This window comes from Marmota marmota, unplaced genomic scaffold (assembly GCF_001458135.2).
Source record: "Marmota marmota marmota unplaced genomic scaffold, marMar, whole genome shotgun sequence".
Taxonomy (NCBI): Eukaryota; Metazoa; Chordata; class Mammalia; order Rodentia; family Sciuridae; genus Marmota; species Marmota marmota.
The window spans coordinates 13,998,145-14,017,866 of NW_026000051.1; the positions used below are offsets into that span (position 1 = coordinate 13,998,145).

A 19,722-nucleotide genomic window follows, 5' to 3' on the forward strand; every position below is an offset into this window, starting at 1 on the left:
ATATATATATATATATATATATATATATATATATATATATAAATATGTATGTACTCCTCCCCTCTTTTTTACACAAAAGAATGTACTGTAAACATTCTCTGCACATTGTTTTTTCCATTTTATTTATATATATATATATGTATATATATTTATATATTTTTTTATATTTATATTTATAATTACTGTGTATCATATATAATAAAAAGTTTCTCTGTTTTCTTTGGTACATAGTACCTACCTCACCATTTAGATGCATCACAGTTTTTCAACCAATGCTGTATTGATTGTCCACAGATTCATATTTCAAGAGTTTTATTGCTGATCACCATGATGTAATGGGCAGAAGTAACAGGAATTGTTTATTCAAATTCCAGAATTTATAACCGCATAGACCTGAATCTCTCGAGATGTAGCAGAGTGGGAGAGAACTTAATATAGTGGAAAAGTGGTTAGAAATAGGACAGATGGGAGTGGGAGTCCAGCTCTTTTTTGGACTCCTGACTTCACTCCTATGATCTTCCACTTCCTCATCTTTAAAAAGCATTAATGAAACCTACTTTTCATTGATGTTCTGGTTTATTGAGACCAAGTGTGATCATGTAAAACAAGTAACAGAATATCTGGCCTGGAATATGTTCCCGTAAAATTGTAGCAGTTGTTGATGTTAACTTTACTGATTACCACAATTTTAAGACAGGGAATTTCTGATGGGTTTTGACCCTTTGTTTTAATTTAATTTTACTTTTTGTTGAATGGACACATTAGTCCTCGTTGTCCCAAGCAGCACAGCTATAGGAAAGAGGGGAGCTAAAAAAAGGAATTAACTCACCCTTGAACATGTTATGAAATGCCTGTGAACATTTTTAAAGGTGATCTTTTAACCTGCGTCTTGTTAGGATTTTGATAAAAACAGAAAAGCATGAAAGTGAGACTGTGATTCCAGTATGAAAGCAGTCAGAGGGTGGTGTGCTCTACCATACAGCTACATCCCCAGCACTTTTTTTATTTTATTTTTGAGACAAGGTTTCACTAAGTTGATGAGACTGGCCTTGAACTTGCAATCCTCTTGCCTCAACTCCCCCCCAGTTTCAGTGATCACAGTACACCACCTCACTGGCTGAGGGTGACAGTTTTGTTTCCTAAGGGCTTCTCTAACCAAAGCCTCCAGCTGACCCCATTCAGGTTCACACCCTCTTGGATGTTTTAACTTGGCAACCAACCTTGAAGGCCTGTTCTCCTACCTCCAGGTCATGTTCAAACAGCACAATCTGGCAGTTTTCATCCATAGCAGAACATTAGCATCTCAGAGACTTCTTGTTCCCTAAGCCTGTCTAAGAATGATCCTTTCTGGGCATTTTCCTTTGAATTCTCCATGTGACTGGAAGAAGAAAATGGAATTGGGGAGGAAATCAAATCTGAATCCTTCCTTGAGGGGGTGAGTTTTGAGCAGAGTTCTTAGGAAAGTGGAATAATTGGATCCCAGGAAAGAGAAGACAGTCCTCCTATTAATGATGCTTTGACCTCCACTGAACAGAAAAGAGGCTTTGGAATTAGATGTTGAATGACTAATGGCCTTTGGCTGAATGTCACCTCCCAGAACCTCTATTTTCTCAGTTGTATTATGCTTGTAAAAATTATAATATTCCTAGTCCAAAGCATTGTTGAGAGGATTCAATGAGATCTGCAATATCTTATGTGTAGCAAAGACTAGAAGGCTGGAAAATGTGTTTCCTTTCTACTTTCTCCCTGTTTCAAGCACTTATCCACTGCATCTTAAAAATGCAACTATATTGTTATAATAATACAAGTAAAGTAAGAACTGACATCTCTTGTGTGTTTACTAAATGTCTGGCACAGGTACAAATTATCTTAAATTATCTTAACTTTATATTTTCACTGATGTCACTATTATTATTTACATAAAAACTCAGAGACTTGTATTTGTGTACCAACTTGTCCATGGTCACATGTAGGTCTATGGCTAGCCTTTTATACAGATTAGGTAAAGGTGTTCCTGCTCTTTTATTCAGTTAAATGAGAAAGACTTGACAAATAGAGCCGAGACTGAATCCAATCCCTATTCGCCCTCTTCCATTTTACAGAGCTCAACTTGCTTAACTAAACACAGAGACCCTAGAGGTCACATGTTCAGTTTTGGCCAAACCTGAAATTCAAACTCATATCTATCTGACAGTCATATTGTATCTTTTCCTTTTCCACTGCCACCTCTTTCTGCCTCCTTTAATTTTTTGCTCTACTGTCTTCTCTCTCTCATATATCTTCAGCCTCTCCTTCATCTCTTTGGCTTTTCCTTCCCAACTGGAATCTCTACACTCAGTACAACTAGTATTGAAAAGAGTTTTAATTCATATTTTCACCCCCGTCCCAGGGAGTAGCTCCAAGCTTGGCACTGAATATTCAGGCCTTCTTTGCAAAGGCTCATTCTAAATTCCTTTTTCTTGTAGACTAGATAAGCCTTTACCGTCTTTCCTGTGGTCCTCAGTACCTAGCAAGTTGCTTTGCACACACTAATTATTCTTTGGCAGGAAGGATCAGAACTAACAAATTTCCCAAGAGCAAACATCTGAAGTGGGCACTAGAGGGCAGCAGGAGATCACACATGGCCTTTTTGTTTTTTCCCCCAGCCTCCCATTACTGGTCGCAGCCTACCTTGTCTCAGGAGGCAGAAATAAATACTATGATTCAGTGCTAACTAGTCTCTGACTTTGGCCAAGACATCAGCCACTACTGAGCTACTGGGAAGTGGCTGAGGTTCTTCTCCCACAGAGAGTATGACCTTCCTCAGAGGAGTAACTGCTTTCACTTGAAGACAGGTATTTATCATTCTGAGCCCCAGTTCCCTCATGGATACTAGAGGCAACAATTCCTAATTTGTAGGGTAATAATGAAGACCGTATGAGATCATAGGTATAAATCAGCTAATACAGCATTTGAGTCTTAGAACATTGAATGAGAAATTAGGATCTCTACTTTACACATAATATTGTGCAAAGTAATATTTGTAATATTTGGAGAGGGGAAATGACTTCCCTATGATTTGAAATGGTAAATTCTACCACAGTTTACAGAATAGGTAGAAAGCAGGTGGTTTAAGAGAAATTCCTCTTAGTTAAAGCACCAACCAGGATTCAAGGGACGATTTATAGATTTAGACATGCATAAGAATTGAATAATGGTGGGATGAAGGCCAAGAGCCAGAACAAAAGAACTTTGATGATGCTGTTGACACTGTAGAGCTGGAAACTCTTCGTTGAGTTCTGTTTCTCATTAATCCCTAAATAATCCAAGATTTAAGTACTCATGTTATTGACATTTTACAAATGATAAAATGGAGCCTTGGGGAGGTTAAGTAACTGGTTCAAGATCTTCCAGCTGGAAAGTGAAAAAGCTGGAATTCAAACTCAAGTTAGCCACTGTGTTATAGCTGCCTCTTTTATAATTGTTATTATTGATTGTGTATTTAGGGAAAAAGCTAAATAGGTTATATCAGATCATTTTCTTGGCAGTTTTGTTAACCTACCCTCTTCATTTTGGAACTCCGTTGTTACTTCTGTTTGCTAAATGTGCACACTCATAGCACATAAGACATACACATTATCAGAATGCCCCACGGTTTCTGTGACAGGGATTTCACTCACCTAGTTGGCTGGTAAATCTTAGCATGACCTCTAAGTAGGGGACAGGCTTGCATACTGCAGATAAGACATGCAGACAGCATAAAGGGCATAAGTCTGGGTTTGGGTTTGATACTTAGGAAGAGAAATGCAATTCCTGGATGAGAAGTCAGTCTAAGTTTAACAGAGCTTTCATAGAATGAATTGGAAGGCTAAAAAGTTCCACATTATTAGAAGGTTTTTGGGGTTTTGATTTTTGTTTTTGTACCAGAGACTGAACCCAAGGGTGCTTTACCATTTTTATTTTTTATAAAATAACCCTTTTTATTTTTTATTTTGAGATAAAGCCTTATTAAGTTTCTTAGTGCCTTGCTAAGTTGCTGAGACTAGCCTTGAACTTGCAATCCTCTTCCTTAGACTCCTGATGTTGCTGGTATTATAGGTGTGCACTATCGCACCTAGCTTAGAAGTGTTTAAGAAGAACTTGGAGGATGATTTGGTAGTAAATGAAGCATTAGATGGGGATTTCTGAACAGGTGATTTCTAAACTCTTACTAGGTAAGTACTCTATCACTAAACTATATCCCAAGCCCTTTGAAATTTTACTTTGAGACAGGGTCTTGCTAAGTTTCTTAGACTGACTTTGAACTTGGGATTCTCCTTCCTGAACCTCTGGAATTGCTGGAAGTATAGATGTGCACCACCACACCCAACCTTTAATAGTCTTCCACCCATGAAAACCCATTAGTCCATGGAAATGAGTGAGGATTGGGGTTATTGCCTGAGCACAGCAGGTGTAGGGAGAACCATTTTTTTTTGGAACAGAAAGGACTCATTGAGCAAGTAGTAGATTTGGAGTCTAACAAATGTTATAGAAATAGAAAAATTGAAGGGAAAAGGAGTCATATTCACACATTCATGTATTAATTAATTCATTCAAATACTTACCTATGTATGTGATATTATACAGTGAACTATGTGCTAAGAATACAGATGCTCATTAAAACTGGCCATTGTCCTTGTTCTCATGAAACTAAAAGTTTACTTGGCAAGACAGATATTCATTTAACATTTTGTCAATGTTAACATATTAACTAAAATTATAAATATGACATGCATGATAATGATGATGTCAATGTTTCAGTTGGTAGTAGGAATTGAGAGTAGTCATAATAATCTATGAATATGTATTTCTCTTAGAGGGTTTTTTCTATAAAATACACTTTACTAGGGACTTCTCCCAAGACCTTGGCCATAGCAGTTTTTCTGGTTGGTTGCTGTGGATCCCCCAACTCCTATTTCTCTGGCTGCTCACTTTATGAAGACCCAATGTGGGGATACTTCACCCTCTGTTAGAATTCTTCTTTGGCAGAATTCAAAACAGTTTCAGGCTAGCTCTGTTTCCACATCTGGTCCAGGGGAAACAAGTATTTCTCTTCTGGAAACCTCTGGGAGTTTGTGCTAATACCTTTCCAGCCCCTTCTGTTCTTTTAACACAGGCCACCAGAACTTTTGACAGGTGAAGGTAGACCCTAGTCCGCTATCTTTTCAATTGCTAACAACAAACAAGCTCTTCAAGTGTCACTCATGAGGGTCCTTGTCACAAAACTTGGGGTCAGAAGATAGCATATTGCACATCCTGCCCGGGGTGCTGTTGACTCTAAACATGGTAATAGTTCTTTCCAAATAAAATATCCCCTAAATCCTTCCTTTTTACTCTGATCTCTTTTTATTTCCTTGTTCTGGCTGAGGTTTCTAAAGTTATGAAACTAGTTAGAATTCATCTCCTTTGTAAGTTCTGCATCTAGGGGCATGACTTTGGGATTCTACTTCTATTACCTTATAGTGTCTCAATAGAAATTTCAATTTTAACATCCTGTTACAATAACAGCAACATAATTATAACAACCACAGCAACAACAATAACAACTAATATTAATTGAGGGCTTAACCTGTGCCAGGCACCCTATTTAATCGTCACAGTGACTCTTTTCGGCTGGTACTGTTATTTATAAAGGACACACTGATGACCATGCTGGGCTTTCCTCAGGGAGGCTGAGAAGTCGGATTGCACAACACAGCAACACAGGCCTCGCTGATGGTGTTTCAGCCGCCTGTTTCCCCTTTGTTAAGGATATTTGTGAGGATCCTTGAGTCAGACCTCAGAGTGACTGCTTTCCTCCAACAGCAGACAGTAACTCCACCTCAGAAATGAGCCCATTTCAGTAATTCCTGGGAGGCCATTGCTGTAAGAAAGGCCATTCTTTAATGATATAAAAGTCTCACCCTTTCCCCCCCTCCCTAAAACGTTTCTAATTTGAGCCCCTCTGGTCCCTGTGGAGCCTTTAAATGCTTCAAGTGCGAGCCTATTGCCAAAGCAAGCCTGTCTGACTGGAGAGGCAGCGCCCTGCACTGTTGCCGAATATTGAACAAACATCCGCGAAGCCTTGGCTCTCCCAGAAGTCCTTCGTCTGATGCCTTTGTTTTGTTTTCTGGATGAGGGCAAGCAGTGCCATCACCTCCTGCCGAAAAGCCCTGGCTGCCCTCCCAACAAGGAGTTGTCACTTCAACTGAGGCTTTTTAAATTTTTTTTTGGTGGCAACAAAATAATGCCCAGCAGGAATTTGGGAGGAGAAAAAAGAGAGTTCACTTGGCAGGTTCTCAAATGAATGGGTTGTAGTGTCATTGGAACTGAATCGGGCTTGAAACCAGACATGATCCTATTTTGGACGCATTGTTCAGAGGGATGGGAAATGTGAACAGAGGATAAGTCTCTTCAAAAAATGCTCTTTATCCTTGGCCTGTTAAAGGCAGCCTGGTTTAACCTAACTCTCCCCTTTCCCCAATGGCAAGAGTCTAAATGAAAGCCTCGAGGAGGTCGGAACAATTAGACAAGATGAGCCCTTCATCCGTTGACATTTGGACTGGGAAAGCTTATTTTACCTTGGGTTGTATCTTGGTTGTAATCGTGATTAGTTGTCATCCTTGTAATTCCCCAATCCTGGCTTTTAGATTCATTGATGCTTTGATAAGGTAGCATAGTGATTAGTGTATGTAAACATATCGTATATTCCACAAACTTTTATTGAAAAAAAATGTTTTTAAGCCTACTGTTTTCTTGAAATTGGGTAAGGCTGCTGTAGGAAACAGCAAAACTGATACTATCTTTGTCTTCGTGGAGTTTATACTCTTGATACATTAATAGTTGATAACAGATCAGGATGCTATGAGAATCTGTCATGTGAAAATGGAACACACATTGATAGTGGGGGAAGTTTATGGAAGACTTTTCTGAAGAATTGGCACTTGAAATAAGTTCTGAAGGATGAGTGGAAGTTAGCCAAGAGAAGTTAGGGGCTGAGGGTGGGGTGGAAGGAAGCATTATGCAAGAGAAGAGCCTGTTCCCGGATGAAGAAAAAGATACAAGGTGTATACAAGGAACTTAAACGTCATCATAGCTGAAGGCAGAAGAACTAGGTAGAGCAGGATAAGAGATCAGACTGGAGAAACAGTGTGTTGTCTAGATCCTATATTGTCTGTGCCTCACCTTTTGGCTTCTGATCTTTACTCTAAGTATAAATAATGTCATGGAAGTTTAGGACTATAGGACTTGTCTTTTGAAAAGATAACTTTAGCCACAGGGTGGGGTTGGATCAGAAGCAATTAGCTTTCACAATTGTAATGGAATGGTTAATGGGCATCCCTGCTATAACTCTCATCTAAATCATAACTTAGCCATGGCATAACATTAGGAAAAGAATCTTATCAATAAATGTTCTTGGGACTTAGAGGTAAGTCCCTTTCTCTCTTTTGGTCTCCAGTTCCTCAAGTGTTTGGCAAAAAGAGTTGGACCCAATGATTTCCCTCTTTTTGCAAAATTAGCCCTGAAGTTTGGCTATTAATTCTATGCTGCTATTGTAGGTACAGTTTTCAGCCTCAGTTTTTGGCTTTTAACCCCCACTTACAGGAAAGATGGACTGAAATGGCTGAAGAATTATGAAGCAGAATAGCAAAAGTCTACAAATGGAAAATTGTTAAATGGATAATTATATCTTTAATCCAATGTCTATGAATTTTTTTTGATCAAGAGAATTTTTACTCCCAGCAACAGGTTACATTTCTTCCCAATTAAGTTATGTGCACATGGCATGGTACAATGAGGGTTATACCCTCTGTGTTGAAATATGAAATGACAGTAGTTCAGGTGATGCATTGGTTATCAGAATTGCACAGTTATGTGCTGAGAAGATTACTAACTCACTGTGTGACCTTGGAAAGTAATTTTCCTTTTCTGGGATGCATTTTCTTCTTACTTAAAGTGGGAGGGTTTGTACTAGATAGTCATATTCAAAAATATGTTCTTTCAATTATTTGTGTGTGGGGAATCGAACCCAGGGACTTATGCACACTAAGCAAGAACCCTACCCCTGAACTACATCCCAAGCCCTCAAAATATATACATATATTAATCATATATATATATATATATATATATATATATATATATATATACACACACACACACACACACACACACACACATACACACACATATATTATATTATATATGGAGAAAAGAGGCTCCACTTTTCCACTCTTGGAGATTCATGATACATGTGTATCAATAACCTATTTGCTTCCAAATTTTTAATTTTTAACTGATCCATCATATTGCCATATATTAATTGGGACTAGAGCAGCAGTTGCCAAACTTTTCCTGAAAAGCCTCAGACAGTACATATTTTAGCTTTGTGTGCCATAGAGAGTCTTTATTGTAACCACTCCATTCTGCCACTGTGGTCATACACAATACACTAATGAATGGGAATGGCTGTGTTCCAATAAAACTTTATTTACAAAAACAAATGTGGGATGAATTTCTCCGTGGGCCATACTTTGTTGACCTGCAGACCATAGCGTGGGCTGATTCCTAGTATCCTTGTAGCTCTGACTCCTTCCTGATATTCTCCCCAAATGACTATTCCCTTCCAAGCTTGAAGTCACCCTTGTCCAAAAGCTATTCCTCTGGCCTGAAGTTTCAAAAGTTATCATCATCTTCTTTTGACCTGTGTATAAGGCTGTCTCCATCTCCCCAGCTGCTGGGCTGCCTTCTTCACAGCCTTGTTTTGTTTATCTTAGTAACTACCCTTCTTTAATCCCTCTAAAGGATTGGTTAGCTGGAATTTGCCTTGTCTTCCTCCCCTGGAGCCTTTGATCTGATGCTCATGAGCATTTGCTGACAGCCAAACAGAAAAGGTGGAGCCCAGATCCCAGGCTGGAGGGCCCAGAGAGTAATGAATGAAGGCCGCGTTTATTTGTATTTCTAATTGGAAAGCCCATTTCCAGATCAGCTGCATGTCACTGCAAGCTGAGAGCAGGAGCAGGAGAAAACTCATTTTACTTTCAGTTCTCAGTACCCAGGACCTGTGCCCACTGAGATAAGGGTTTACCTTGATTTCACCAGGCTTGGTAGAAGCTGCTGTCTGAATTAAGCTCTGTATCTTAGTACAGGATCACTCTTTTTTGGCACTCAGATTGAGCATGGTACATCTTGGAGGACACCATTCATACAGTCTGTGATTTAAATGTAACCCTCTGGGTTATTCAGATCACTTTATATCTTCAAGCTTTTTTTATAGAACTTAGAAATCTTATATAGAAAGCTGGTATTAGAGAAATAAAAGCAGAATTTCTCTATTTGAAGCTGATATGAGGTTTCCAGCCCTGACTACTCAGTTTTCCTTTTGCCCTATGGAAGCAGTTGCTCAGGTGCTTCCTAGAAATTCTTGAATTCCTAAGAATTTTGGAGGCATTAGAATAGAGTTATGAATATAGTTTTAGCCAATCAAAGTTTTATAAGATCCATCTTTAACTGAGTCTTAGGTACTTCAAGACTCGTGTTAGGCACTGAGGTGGCAGGAATGGGTGACATAACACCTAGTCTCAAAGAGTTGATAATACCGTTGGAAAAGGCAGGAGAAAATGGGAAAGGAAAGTGAACTTAAAATAAGATCTCATAAGTAAAAATATTTGTTTAAAGAAGAGGGTCAGGGCAATGAGGAAAGTCTTCCCAAAGAGGGTAAGATTGGAATGGAGTGTAAATGGCTAGAAAAGATTTGTTGAGACAGAGAAAAGCAGGAGAGGCAAAGGCACAGAGATAGGAAATACTAGTTGTATAGGTCAAGAAAGACAAAGCAGAGCATGGAGCATATACAAATCGCATCTCAAGGTGCACATGAAGAAATGTGCAGGAAAAGAAGTTTGAACAAGGGAACAGGTAAGCACAGAAATAAGGGGGAAATGATGTCTGTTCCAAGCAGTACCACTTCCCATATCATCTGCCACTCACAACTGATTCCACTGGGGTCATTAAACCCATTTCACAGAATCAATGATGAGAATCTCCTGAATACTCAAGACACTTCTTCAAGGTTGAGGAGGCGTTATCAGGCAGAACTGGGATTTAAACTGAAATTGATTTGACCCAAAGCTTATGTTTCTTTCATTATATTGAGTTTCAAGGAAAATATGGAACTGGAGAAAAATTGTAAAGGAAGAGTATAGTTTGTGAAGGTTGACAGTAGACAGAAAGAAATTTCTGGTTGGGGAAAATATCTTTGAGTATTTGTATCTTTCAAATTGCTTGGAAAAACAACCCCAACCTACCAACTTTAAACATGGAAAAATTGAGGGCTAGAGAGAGTAAAAGGATACCTGGTATGTACGTGGCAGGAGAAAGACACCATTCTGGTCTCTGAATGCTCAGGCCAGTGATCTTTTCAAGACATCATGCAAAAATCACTTTATCATCTTGTTTTTCATTTCCAGTGAATACCAGCTCCTTAGGACATGTTCTTTGTGGGTTCAAGAATCTGGCCTTTTAAACAATACTAAATTCACCTCTACCTCTTCCTATTTTGTGCCTCTCCAGAGACCACAGAACTGGGCAGCAAGAAGGAGCTCAAGTCCATGCCCTTCATCACCTACCTTTCAGGTCTGCTGACGGCACAGATGCTGTCTGATGACCAGCTCATCTCAGGTGTGGAGATTCGCTGTGAGGAGAAAGGCCGCTGTCCTTCTACCTGCCACCTTTGCCGGAGGCCGGGCAAGGAGCAGCTGAGCCCCACACCAGTGCTGCTGGAAATCAACCACGTGGTCCCACTTTACACCCTCATTCAAGACAATGGCACAAAGGAGGTGAGCTCCCCTGGCCCAGCCACCAAGTCAAACCTGAGAAACCCTCCTACCTGTGGACTCTTTGTCCATGGGGATTGTCATCAACATCATCATCAACAACAGCATCATGGTGATTACCAGCATTTATTGATTCCTTATATTCTAAATCTTAGTGTTTCAGTACAACAGAGGTTTTTTATTTGTGCAGAGTCCTTAATAGGTATTTTTGATTGATGGGTGTCTTTACTCGGTTCAGGGACCCAATCCTTTCCATCTTGTGCTCTATCAAACCATTGTTTCCATGGTCACTGTAAAAGGAGAAAGGATATGGAGCACTTCTCATGAAAAGTTTAAATGGTCCAAGCCTGAAAGTAGTAAATGTCATTTCAACTCCAGTTCCATGGATCACAGCTCAGACATTGTCCACACCAGTCTACAAGAAGACAGAGAAATATATTCTGTGTGCCTAGAAGTAGACGTGGGTTTGGTGAAAACCTAGCAGTGTCTGCTTCGATTCTATATTTGGGTTATCTCATCTAATTTGCATCCCAGTTCTATGATTTACTTAAAAATATTGGGCATATTTGCATAAAATTTGCTGACATGTGGCCATCTTTTTAATTATAAAATGGAAGTTCTGTATGGCTAATCCTAATATGACATCTATGTAATAACAGTTGAGGAAACCTTAAAGGTGTTACGTGATTTACTCAAAGTTAGTTTGCTTCAGAGCTTCCATGCCTAACTATGAAATGGTATCTCTTCTTTTCCTCGTGTCTCTCACTTTTTATAGGGTTTATTAGGACTTTAAGGAATCACGTGAATTATTTGGCTCACTGGTTTGTAAACTTATATTCATGGGACATTTTCTATAAATGCAACATTCCAGAACTCCAATTAATAAAATCAGGAATAGTGATGGTTCTACTTCAGTAAGGAAAAGGAACATGGATAAGAGCATCTCTTACTTGGTTCTCATTCTTCCTTCTACAGCAGCTTCCAGAAAGAACGGGGCCTCAAAAAAAAAAAAAAAAAAAAGTCAGTGTGGCAGATGATTGATTGTGTCCAATAGAACTCCATGAATTATGTGCCCCTTCCATAGCATCCCATAGGGCCAAGAGCTTGAGGGTGGCGGGAGGTCAGATAGAGCTTCAGAGAAGACAGAAATAGGATGGTAACAAGGATGTGGGGAAAGTGTCAGGTAGATGACCTAAGGAAGAACAAGGTCTGTGCAGAGACCCAAATTATTTCCCCATAATTAAGACCAAGAGATGTAGGAAGAATCAGGAATGAGGCCGGGGCAATTAGAAGAGATCTGATTATTTAGGATATTATAAAGCAGATCGTGGAGTCTGGTCCCTGTTCTTAGAGCAATGAGATGATGAAGACCCATTATTAGAAGGAAGTTGATGGGATTAGAGTTGTGTGGCAGAAGGAGCCTCTATTAGAATCACCATTGGAGCAGTTAAATATAGTGTGGGTTATTTAGATTGAATACACTGTAGCAGCCAAAATTAATGAATGACAGTAACAACTGTCAATGTGAAATGAATAATCATAATGTTATGTGAATAAAATAAGTCCCAAAGATAGATTTTATATAGCAGAATCTGCTATATAAATAAGTTCCAAAGATAGATTTTATATAGCAGGATCTGCTTTTAAAAGTTAACGCACACATATACCAAATACACTACCTTTCAGGAATAAATGCACATACAATATAACCATTTTTAAAAGGGAGGCAAGGAACTGTGAACATAGGAAATGATAACTTTGAGTCAAGGGAGACAGTACAATGGCACAAGAGGGCAAAAGTCACATGTAGGTAGTCAAGTTCCTAGCTGGCTTTTATGGTGGTCGATTTGTAGGAGTCTATTAAAGAGTTGAATGTTAAAACTAACTCACTTATTAGCTAACCAAGTGAATAAATTATGACCAACTAAGCATGACACAACAAGATGCTTGAGTCTGAACCAAGTATCATGAATAGTCTGGGTCTGTGCTTCAAAGGTCCCCATGCTATCAAAAACAACCTTATATCTCCAGCCTCTGGCTGCAGGGTGACAACAGGTTGTGGGAATGTAAGAGTGGACACAGGGATATCGGGAAGAGGGAGCCACAGCTTTCAGCAAATAACAAGGTGTTCTGGTTAGTGTATCAGTGAGGATGAGAAAAACAGCACATTGGTGGCTATGGATCAAGGACTTTGTGAATGATACTTTGAATATTCCCATTCGCTGCTCTGTGACTTTGTCCCCATGACTGCCTTTTTGGTCAAATTTTCCTTATCTGTAATGGAGTACAATACAAACAAAATCATGAGACTTTTGGAATGTGCTCTTGGCGCATGTGTGGCAGCAGGAAAAGTAGTGGTCCTTTTCCTTTTTGCTCAGGAATCAGAATTCCCTATGTCTGGAGTTCATGCCAGCTTCGCTTGGCATTGTTGAGATAGGTGTTCATTATTTTGGAAATCCAGTGCAGTATTTGTAGAATCTCAAGAGTGTGAAAACGGTCGCTAGATGTCACTGTTCTCCTTGCAGGAGACCTGGAGAGCTGGAAGCTTTAGTCATTCATTCATTAATTCAGTATTTTTGGATATCCACTCTATGCCAACTACTGTGTTACGCTATGAAAAATGAACAGTATGACAGATAGACATGGTCTTCATTTTTATTGTGTTTGTAGTGCTGGGGATCAAACCCAGGGGCTTGTGCATGCTATGCAAATATTCTACCACTGAGCTACATCCACAACCCCTACATGGTCTTCAACTTCATGGAGTTGCCAGATTGGTGGATCAGACAGATAGTCATGAAATAATCACACAAGTAAGTCATATAGTGCAAAATCATATTGTGCAAAATGACAAGGAGATGTTTAGGCCAATGGGTTGAAAGTGTGACAGAAGGCCTTGTGGACTGGGAAGGCTTCCCTGAGGAAGTGGCAGTTAAACTGGGTCCTTGTGGTCAAATGCATAAAATGAATGTGGAAGGCTGGTTTGGGGGAAGAAGGAAGAGCATGAGAACATCCCATGTAGAAAGGGAGACTTCTTTGCCATCTCTGCATGCTGAGGAAAGGGATTTGACCAGGAGTTGATGGGCCTGGGCTCTGATACTGAGTAATAACATGGTCTTGTGCAAGTCCCTTTCCCTTTCTGGACCTTTCTTTTGCTCTCTGAAGAACCAGATAGAAAAAGATTTTCCCTAAGTTTTCTACAAGAAACTTTGTAGAAAGTACAAGATTTAAAGCAAATCTTGTACGCTCTGTGCTACACTGGCTTGGATTGAAATCTTGCCTCAATCCCCTATTCACTGTGTACTGCTGAATGATATCTGCAAACCTCAATTTCTATGTATATAAAACATAATCTCATAATTCCTACTTCTCAGGAATCAAATGAGATAATGAGTGCACGGTGCCCAGCATGTAACAGACAAATATTATCTAAGATTAGATAAAAATAAATTTTACCTAAATTTGTACTTTCCTTTTTCTTTGCTTCCCCTGGTACCTCCTCTTCTTGGTAGTACTTGATTACTTCATTGATGCTTAAAGTACTAGGAACATAATATTTTAAAGTAGGATATGCATTTTGTGTGGAAGAAACCATTGGTTGGCCCCAAAAGGAAGATTATAAGTAGAGCAATCTTAGGAGCATTTCTTACTTAATAAACATTTCTGGAACTCACACTATGGTTAAACATGCCACAGTTGGGGTTACACCCAAGTAAAAGGTTGTCCTTCTCCCATAGATCTTCCAATGCAGAATGGAAGTTTTATATGAGAGCCCTGACTCCTTGAGCTGTGCAAGGTACTAGGTAAACTCTTGAGGCCCATTTTGTAGCATGGTCAAGGAACAACAGAGAGGGATATGACTTGCCTGAAGTTTGTGAGATGCTTCTAGCCTGATTCTGGATGACAGCCAGGGTGTGCTCTGAATGGCCTTGGGAACAATTGGACACTAACTTCTTGGGTGGCTGGGGTCTCCTTGGGTACATTCCAGTGAACACATTGGAAAGGATGATGCCTTCTGCCTCAGCTGGAAAGGAGCCCTTAATTACATTTTGTGCTGTGGTTTTGAACAAGCAAAGCAGGGGAAAAAAGTCTTTATGATGGAGAATTTGATTAATGTATAAATCTCCTCCTTCCACCTGTTAAATGCCCTTATACAGCCCAAAGCCACAGGACTTGGCTCAGCAAAACTAGTGCTTAAATGTTCATGACTTTGTGTGGTTGTTAATTTAGCCTGTGGGTGAAGTAGTCTCCATACAGGGAAGACAAAGGAGAGTTCCAGTGAAGAGCCAGATAGCTCTCTGCCTTTTACTGTGGATGTGTCCTTTCTTTTACTTCTCTGCAAAGTGAGCTTTATAGTATCTATCCCTTTCCATTTCAGGTTTAGCAGTTTTCTGTATGAACTAGAGAATTAGAACACCAGGGATCTGAACTCAGCTCTGCCCTTGATTGTTATATGGTCTTGAATATACTTTCACTTTCTAGATCTGGTCTTTATTTCTTTATCTATATGATGAGAAATAAGGCTAACTTCATCTAAGGTGGTCCCTTTGGCACTGTGAGAAGATCAGATCTAACTTATAAATGGAATATGAAAGAGTTATTTTGAGATTAAAAGAGGCACCCCATCACCTACAATTTATTCTCATCCAGAGATAATGCCTCCTTCTTATTTTACTTTTTTATTAGAGCATTATAGTTATATATGTAGCTTGGTTTATCCCAACAAAATCATGCGTGCTTGGAATCTGACCCAATCCATTTCAGTCCCCATTCCTACCTCCTCTTTTCACATCCCCCTCTGCCACCCACTCCATTGATCCTCCCCTTGCTCATCCATTTATCTATACTTGATTGGTGTTTCCACAAACACATAAATGTGAAATTCCCTGTAGTATATTTATATATACACATAATGTGATTTTGTTTAATTCAGTCCACCTTTCCTTCCCTTTCCCATCCCTCCTTCCTTCCTCTCAATCGCCTTCTTCTGCTCCACTGATCTTTTCTTTATCTTAATGGTATCCATTTCTTCTGCCCTTCTTTTCCTTATTGTACTCTACTTTCCATATATGAGAGAATACATTTGACTCTTGATTTTCTGAGTCTGGCTTATTTCACTTAGCATGATATTCTTCATTTCTATCCATTTATAGACAAATGACATACTTTTCATTCATCTTTATGGCTGAGTAAAACTCCACTGTGTATATATACCATGTTTTCTTAAGCTCTTCATCTGTTGATGGACATCTGGGCTGATTCCATCATTCAGCTATTGTGAATTGTGCTGCTCTAAACATTGAGGTGACTATATTGCTATAGTAGGCTAATTTTAGTTCTTTTATATAAATACTGAAGAGTGGGATAGCTAGGTTATATGGTAGTTCTATTCCAAGTCTTTTGAGAAATTGCCATACTGCTTTCCAGAGTGATTGTACTAATTTGTAGTCCCATCAACAATATATGAATGTACTTGTTCCCTCACATCCTTGCCAGTATTTATTGACAATAAAGAGTTTCAACCTTAAATTTAGTATTATCAGGAGAAAGGAATACATGTCTTTCACTTCATTCCAATGATAAATCACTTATTAGCTGAGAGAAAGATTAAAATCCTGTCCTATTTATTTTGCAGGTCAACCTCTTTATTTTATGATTTGTAAAACTAAGGCCCAGAGATGAGGAATGATTCTCTCCAGGTCACATCGCCAAATCTGTTATTTGAAACAGGCAAGACCTCAGAAATATGATTTGTCCCTCTGAGACTCAGTTTCCTCATCTTTCAGATAGATAATGGTAATGTTCCCCATGGTCTCATGTAGAAAAATTAAGAGACCATTTGCTAACATTTTGAAGAACAAAATACTCTTATAAATTGGATAATTCTTTTCTAGCCCTTGGATTTTTTTTTCCCCCTAGTACTTGGTATTGAACGCAGGGCTTCACACATGCTAGGCAAGTATTATACCACTGAACTACATCCCTAACCCTAATCTTTAAATTTCTTGACTTTTAGTCCTGTGAGCATTTTTCTTCTTATGATGCCCTAGGAAGAATCATGTATAATTTTGGTCTTGTTGTGGTTGCCCAATCTTCCTCCAGATCCTTTCTTTCTGCCAGAAAGATTTATTTGCTTCATTTTCCATTACTTGGCCCAAAGTGAGAAGAGAATTCCAAATGATACTCTTTGAAAAGAAATTAACAAGCAAGCCCCCTCACCCCAATTATTACCACCAATACCAACACCACATCCATGACAACCACCATTACCACTACCATCAGTGTACCACCACTACTATCACTACAACCGTTATCTCAATTGTGACCACGGCTGTGACGGCCAGGACCATCATCACTGTGCTTCCACCACTATTGTTATAGCCCTGTCATTACCATCCCCTTGCCTTAGGTGCTTAGTGGGTGCCAGATACTGTGCTAGGAAATGTGATGCAGAGGACAGTAAGGTACAGACTGTGCCTTCAAGGAGCTCACAGTCTACTGAATGAGGCCGAAGCCACATAAGCAGCTATAATTATTTACATATGCTGAATTAATAAATGATTTATTTTTAGATACTATAGGAAGCATTCCAGCAGTGTTAGAAGACAGAAAAAAAAAAACTCTGAAAGGGAGAATCTGGAAAATATCTTGGGGAAGTGAAGGTGGGTATTGGATAGTAGAAGAGCTGAGGAAAGACTATTGATAAAGTGAATAATACCTGTAAAGTATTTAAACTAAGTATGTTAACAAAATATTTAACAAAGTAGTAAAAATAATTTAAACTGTGCTAGGGCTTTACATGTTTTATCTTATTTAACCATTCAGTACTTTCTGAGGGAAGTACTATTATTACCCCAATTTAACAGGTGAGTGAGGCCCAGAGACTCTTGAACTAACATCTGTGAGCAATCAAACCTCACCTAGTTGGAACCCATAGGCCAAATCCAACCTACTGCCTCTTTAATGATTATGAGACACCACCATATACATTCATTTACGTAATATCCATAGCTGCTTTCCTGCTACAACAACAGTGTTGAGTTCTATCCATAAAAAATAGGATGGCAAAGAAAGCTATAAATTTCTCTTCCCTTTACACAAAAAGTTTGCCAAACCTTCCTTTAGTCTAAGGTATAAAAGAAAAGAAGGAGGATGGAAAGATTATCTGTCAAGCAGAGAGAAAAACAAAACTTACCAATTACTAAGTTCCTGGAATTTTAAAAGTTGCTTTGTATGTAATACTATGTATTCCCTCATTTTTTGTCAGCCTACATTACATTGAAGTATGTACTATTGTGTTAATATCCCAAATTAAAGACAAAACACAAACTTGAGACTTACAGAAAGGAAAATGATATCTAAAATCACACAGCTAGTGAGATGTGGGATAGCTGAATTCAAACCCAAGATGTCTGAGTCAGAAAATTAGAGTTTAGTTACTTTTGCAACAGATCTAAAATATTTGGAGAGGAAAACTTGAAATATGATAGGTAGATGGTTAAGTTGTGGGCAATATTTTTTTGAGGGTAGCGAGGAGACAGGGTCTCCCCATGTTACCTAGTCTGGATTTGAACTCCTAGCCTCAAGTGATCCCCCCACCTCAACCCCCTGAGTAATTCGGACTACAGTTGCATACCAATGCACTTGTTTTGCTGCATTGAGAGATGTGTACTGTATAAAGAGTCCTTCAAGATTTTGGGTCAAGGGAGAGATGTAAGATGTAAGATGTAAGATTTAAGAGAGATGTAAGTGAGAGAGGTAAGGTTTAGGCTAATCATGACAGGGATTAAATATGGTTTTAGGGCAAGAGTTATTCATTTGAAGTCTGTATATCCTTGACTTTAAGGGGTATTTGGACGCCCCAATCTCAAAACATTTATGCAGAATTATGCATTTATTTATAAATTTTTTTCCTTCTGAGAGACAGATTCATGGCATCAGTAAATTTTCTGAATGTTCTTGACTTGCATGTTAAATTACTAAAATAAGAGGCCCAGTTCAGTTGGGAGGGGGGTTTCCTGCAGAAGTCCATATATGAGATAGTTGGGGATAGTGGAAAATCAGTTCAAGTAATTTTAACAAATATTAATTAAGGGTTTCTTAGGGCCAGACACTGTGTTGGGCATTTGGAATACCTCAGGGAGCAAAGAAGGCATACATCTCTACCATCTGGAAATTTAGTCTCTACTGGAGTATATGTGAGAGACAGAAAATAGAAATCACTTTGGTAAATAATATGAAAAGGTGAGAAAAAAGAAATAAGGCCCGGTATAGTGGTGTATGCCAGTAATCCCAGCAGCTCAGGAGGCTGAGGCAGAAGGATTGCAAGTTCAAAGCCAACTTCAGCAATTTAGTAAGATCCTGTCAAAAAAAAAAAAAAAAATTAAAAAGGGCTGGGGATGTGGCTCAGTGGTTAAATGCCCCTGGGTTCAATTCCAGGTACCAAATAAAATAAATAAATAAATAAACAAACAAACAAATAAATAAATAAATAGAATAAAAAATAAGTAGAGCCAAATAAGATAGATCAATCACATTTGTGTGGTGGCATAATCCTGGATTCCCAGCCATTTGGGAGGCTGAGGCAGGAGGATGACACGTTTGAGGTCAGCCTGGGAAACTTAACAAGACTCTGACTCAAAATAAACAAAAGGGATGCAGATGCAGCTCAATGGTAGAGTATTTGCCTAGCAAATTTGAGTCCTTAGGTTCAATCCATAATACTGAAAAGAGAGTGTTTAGTACATATCTGCATCTCAGAGTATCTCAAAGAGAATCATCACTTGGGGTGAGATAAGGATAGTGTCTGTTAACTGCATCTTCCTGGCTTTCCTTCTTCTGTTTCTCGGGGGTTAGAGTTGGTAATCTGCACTTTTCTTACCTCCTTGGGTAA

At 38.9% G+C, this 19,722-nt stretch overlaps 1 protein-coding gene across 4 annotated transcripts in view; it reads left to right on the forward strand.

Annotated features, from left to right (window-relative positions):
• Astn2 (astrotactin 2) overlaps nucleotides 1–19,722 on the forward strand; it is a 698,452-nt gene that overhangs the window by 655,361 nt on the left and 23,369 nt on the right. For all 4 annotated transcript variants that reach the window (XM_048813212.1, XM_048813214.1, XM_048813213.1 and 1 more), the window contains one exon: nucleotides 10,567–10,832. In XM_048813212.1, the coding sequence (XP_048669169.1) occupies nucleotides 10,567–10,832 (266 nt within the window). The remainder of the gene's footprint in view (nucleotides 1–10,566; nucleotides 10,833–19,722) is intronic.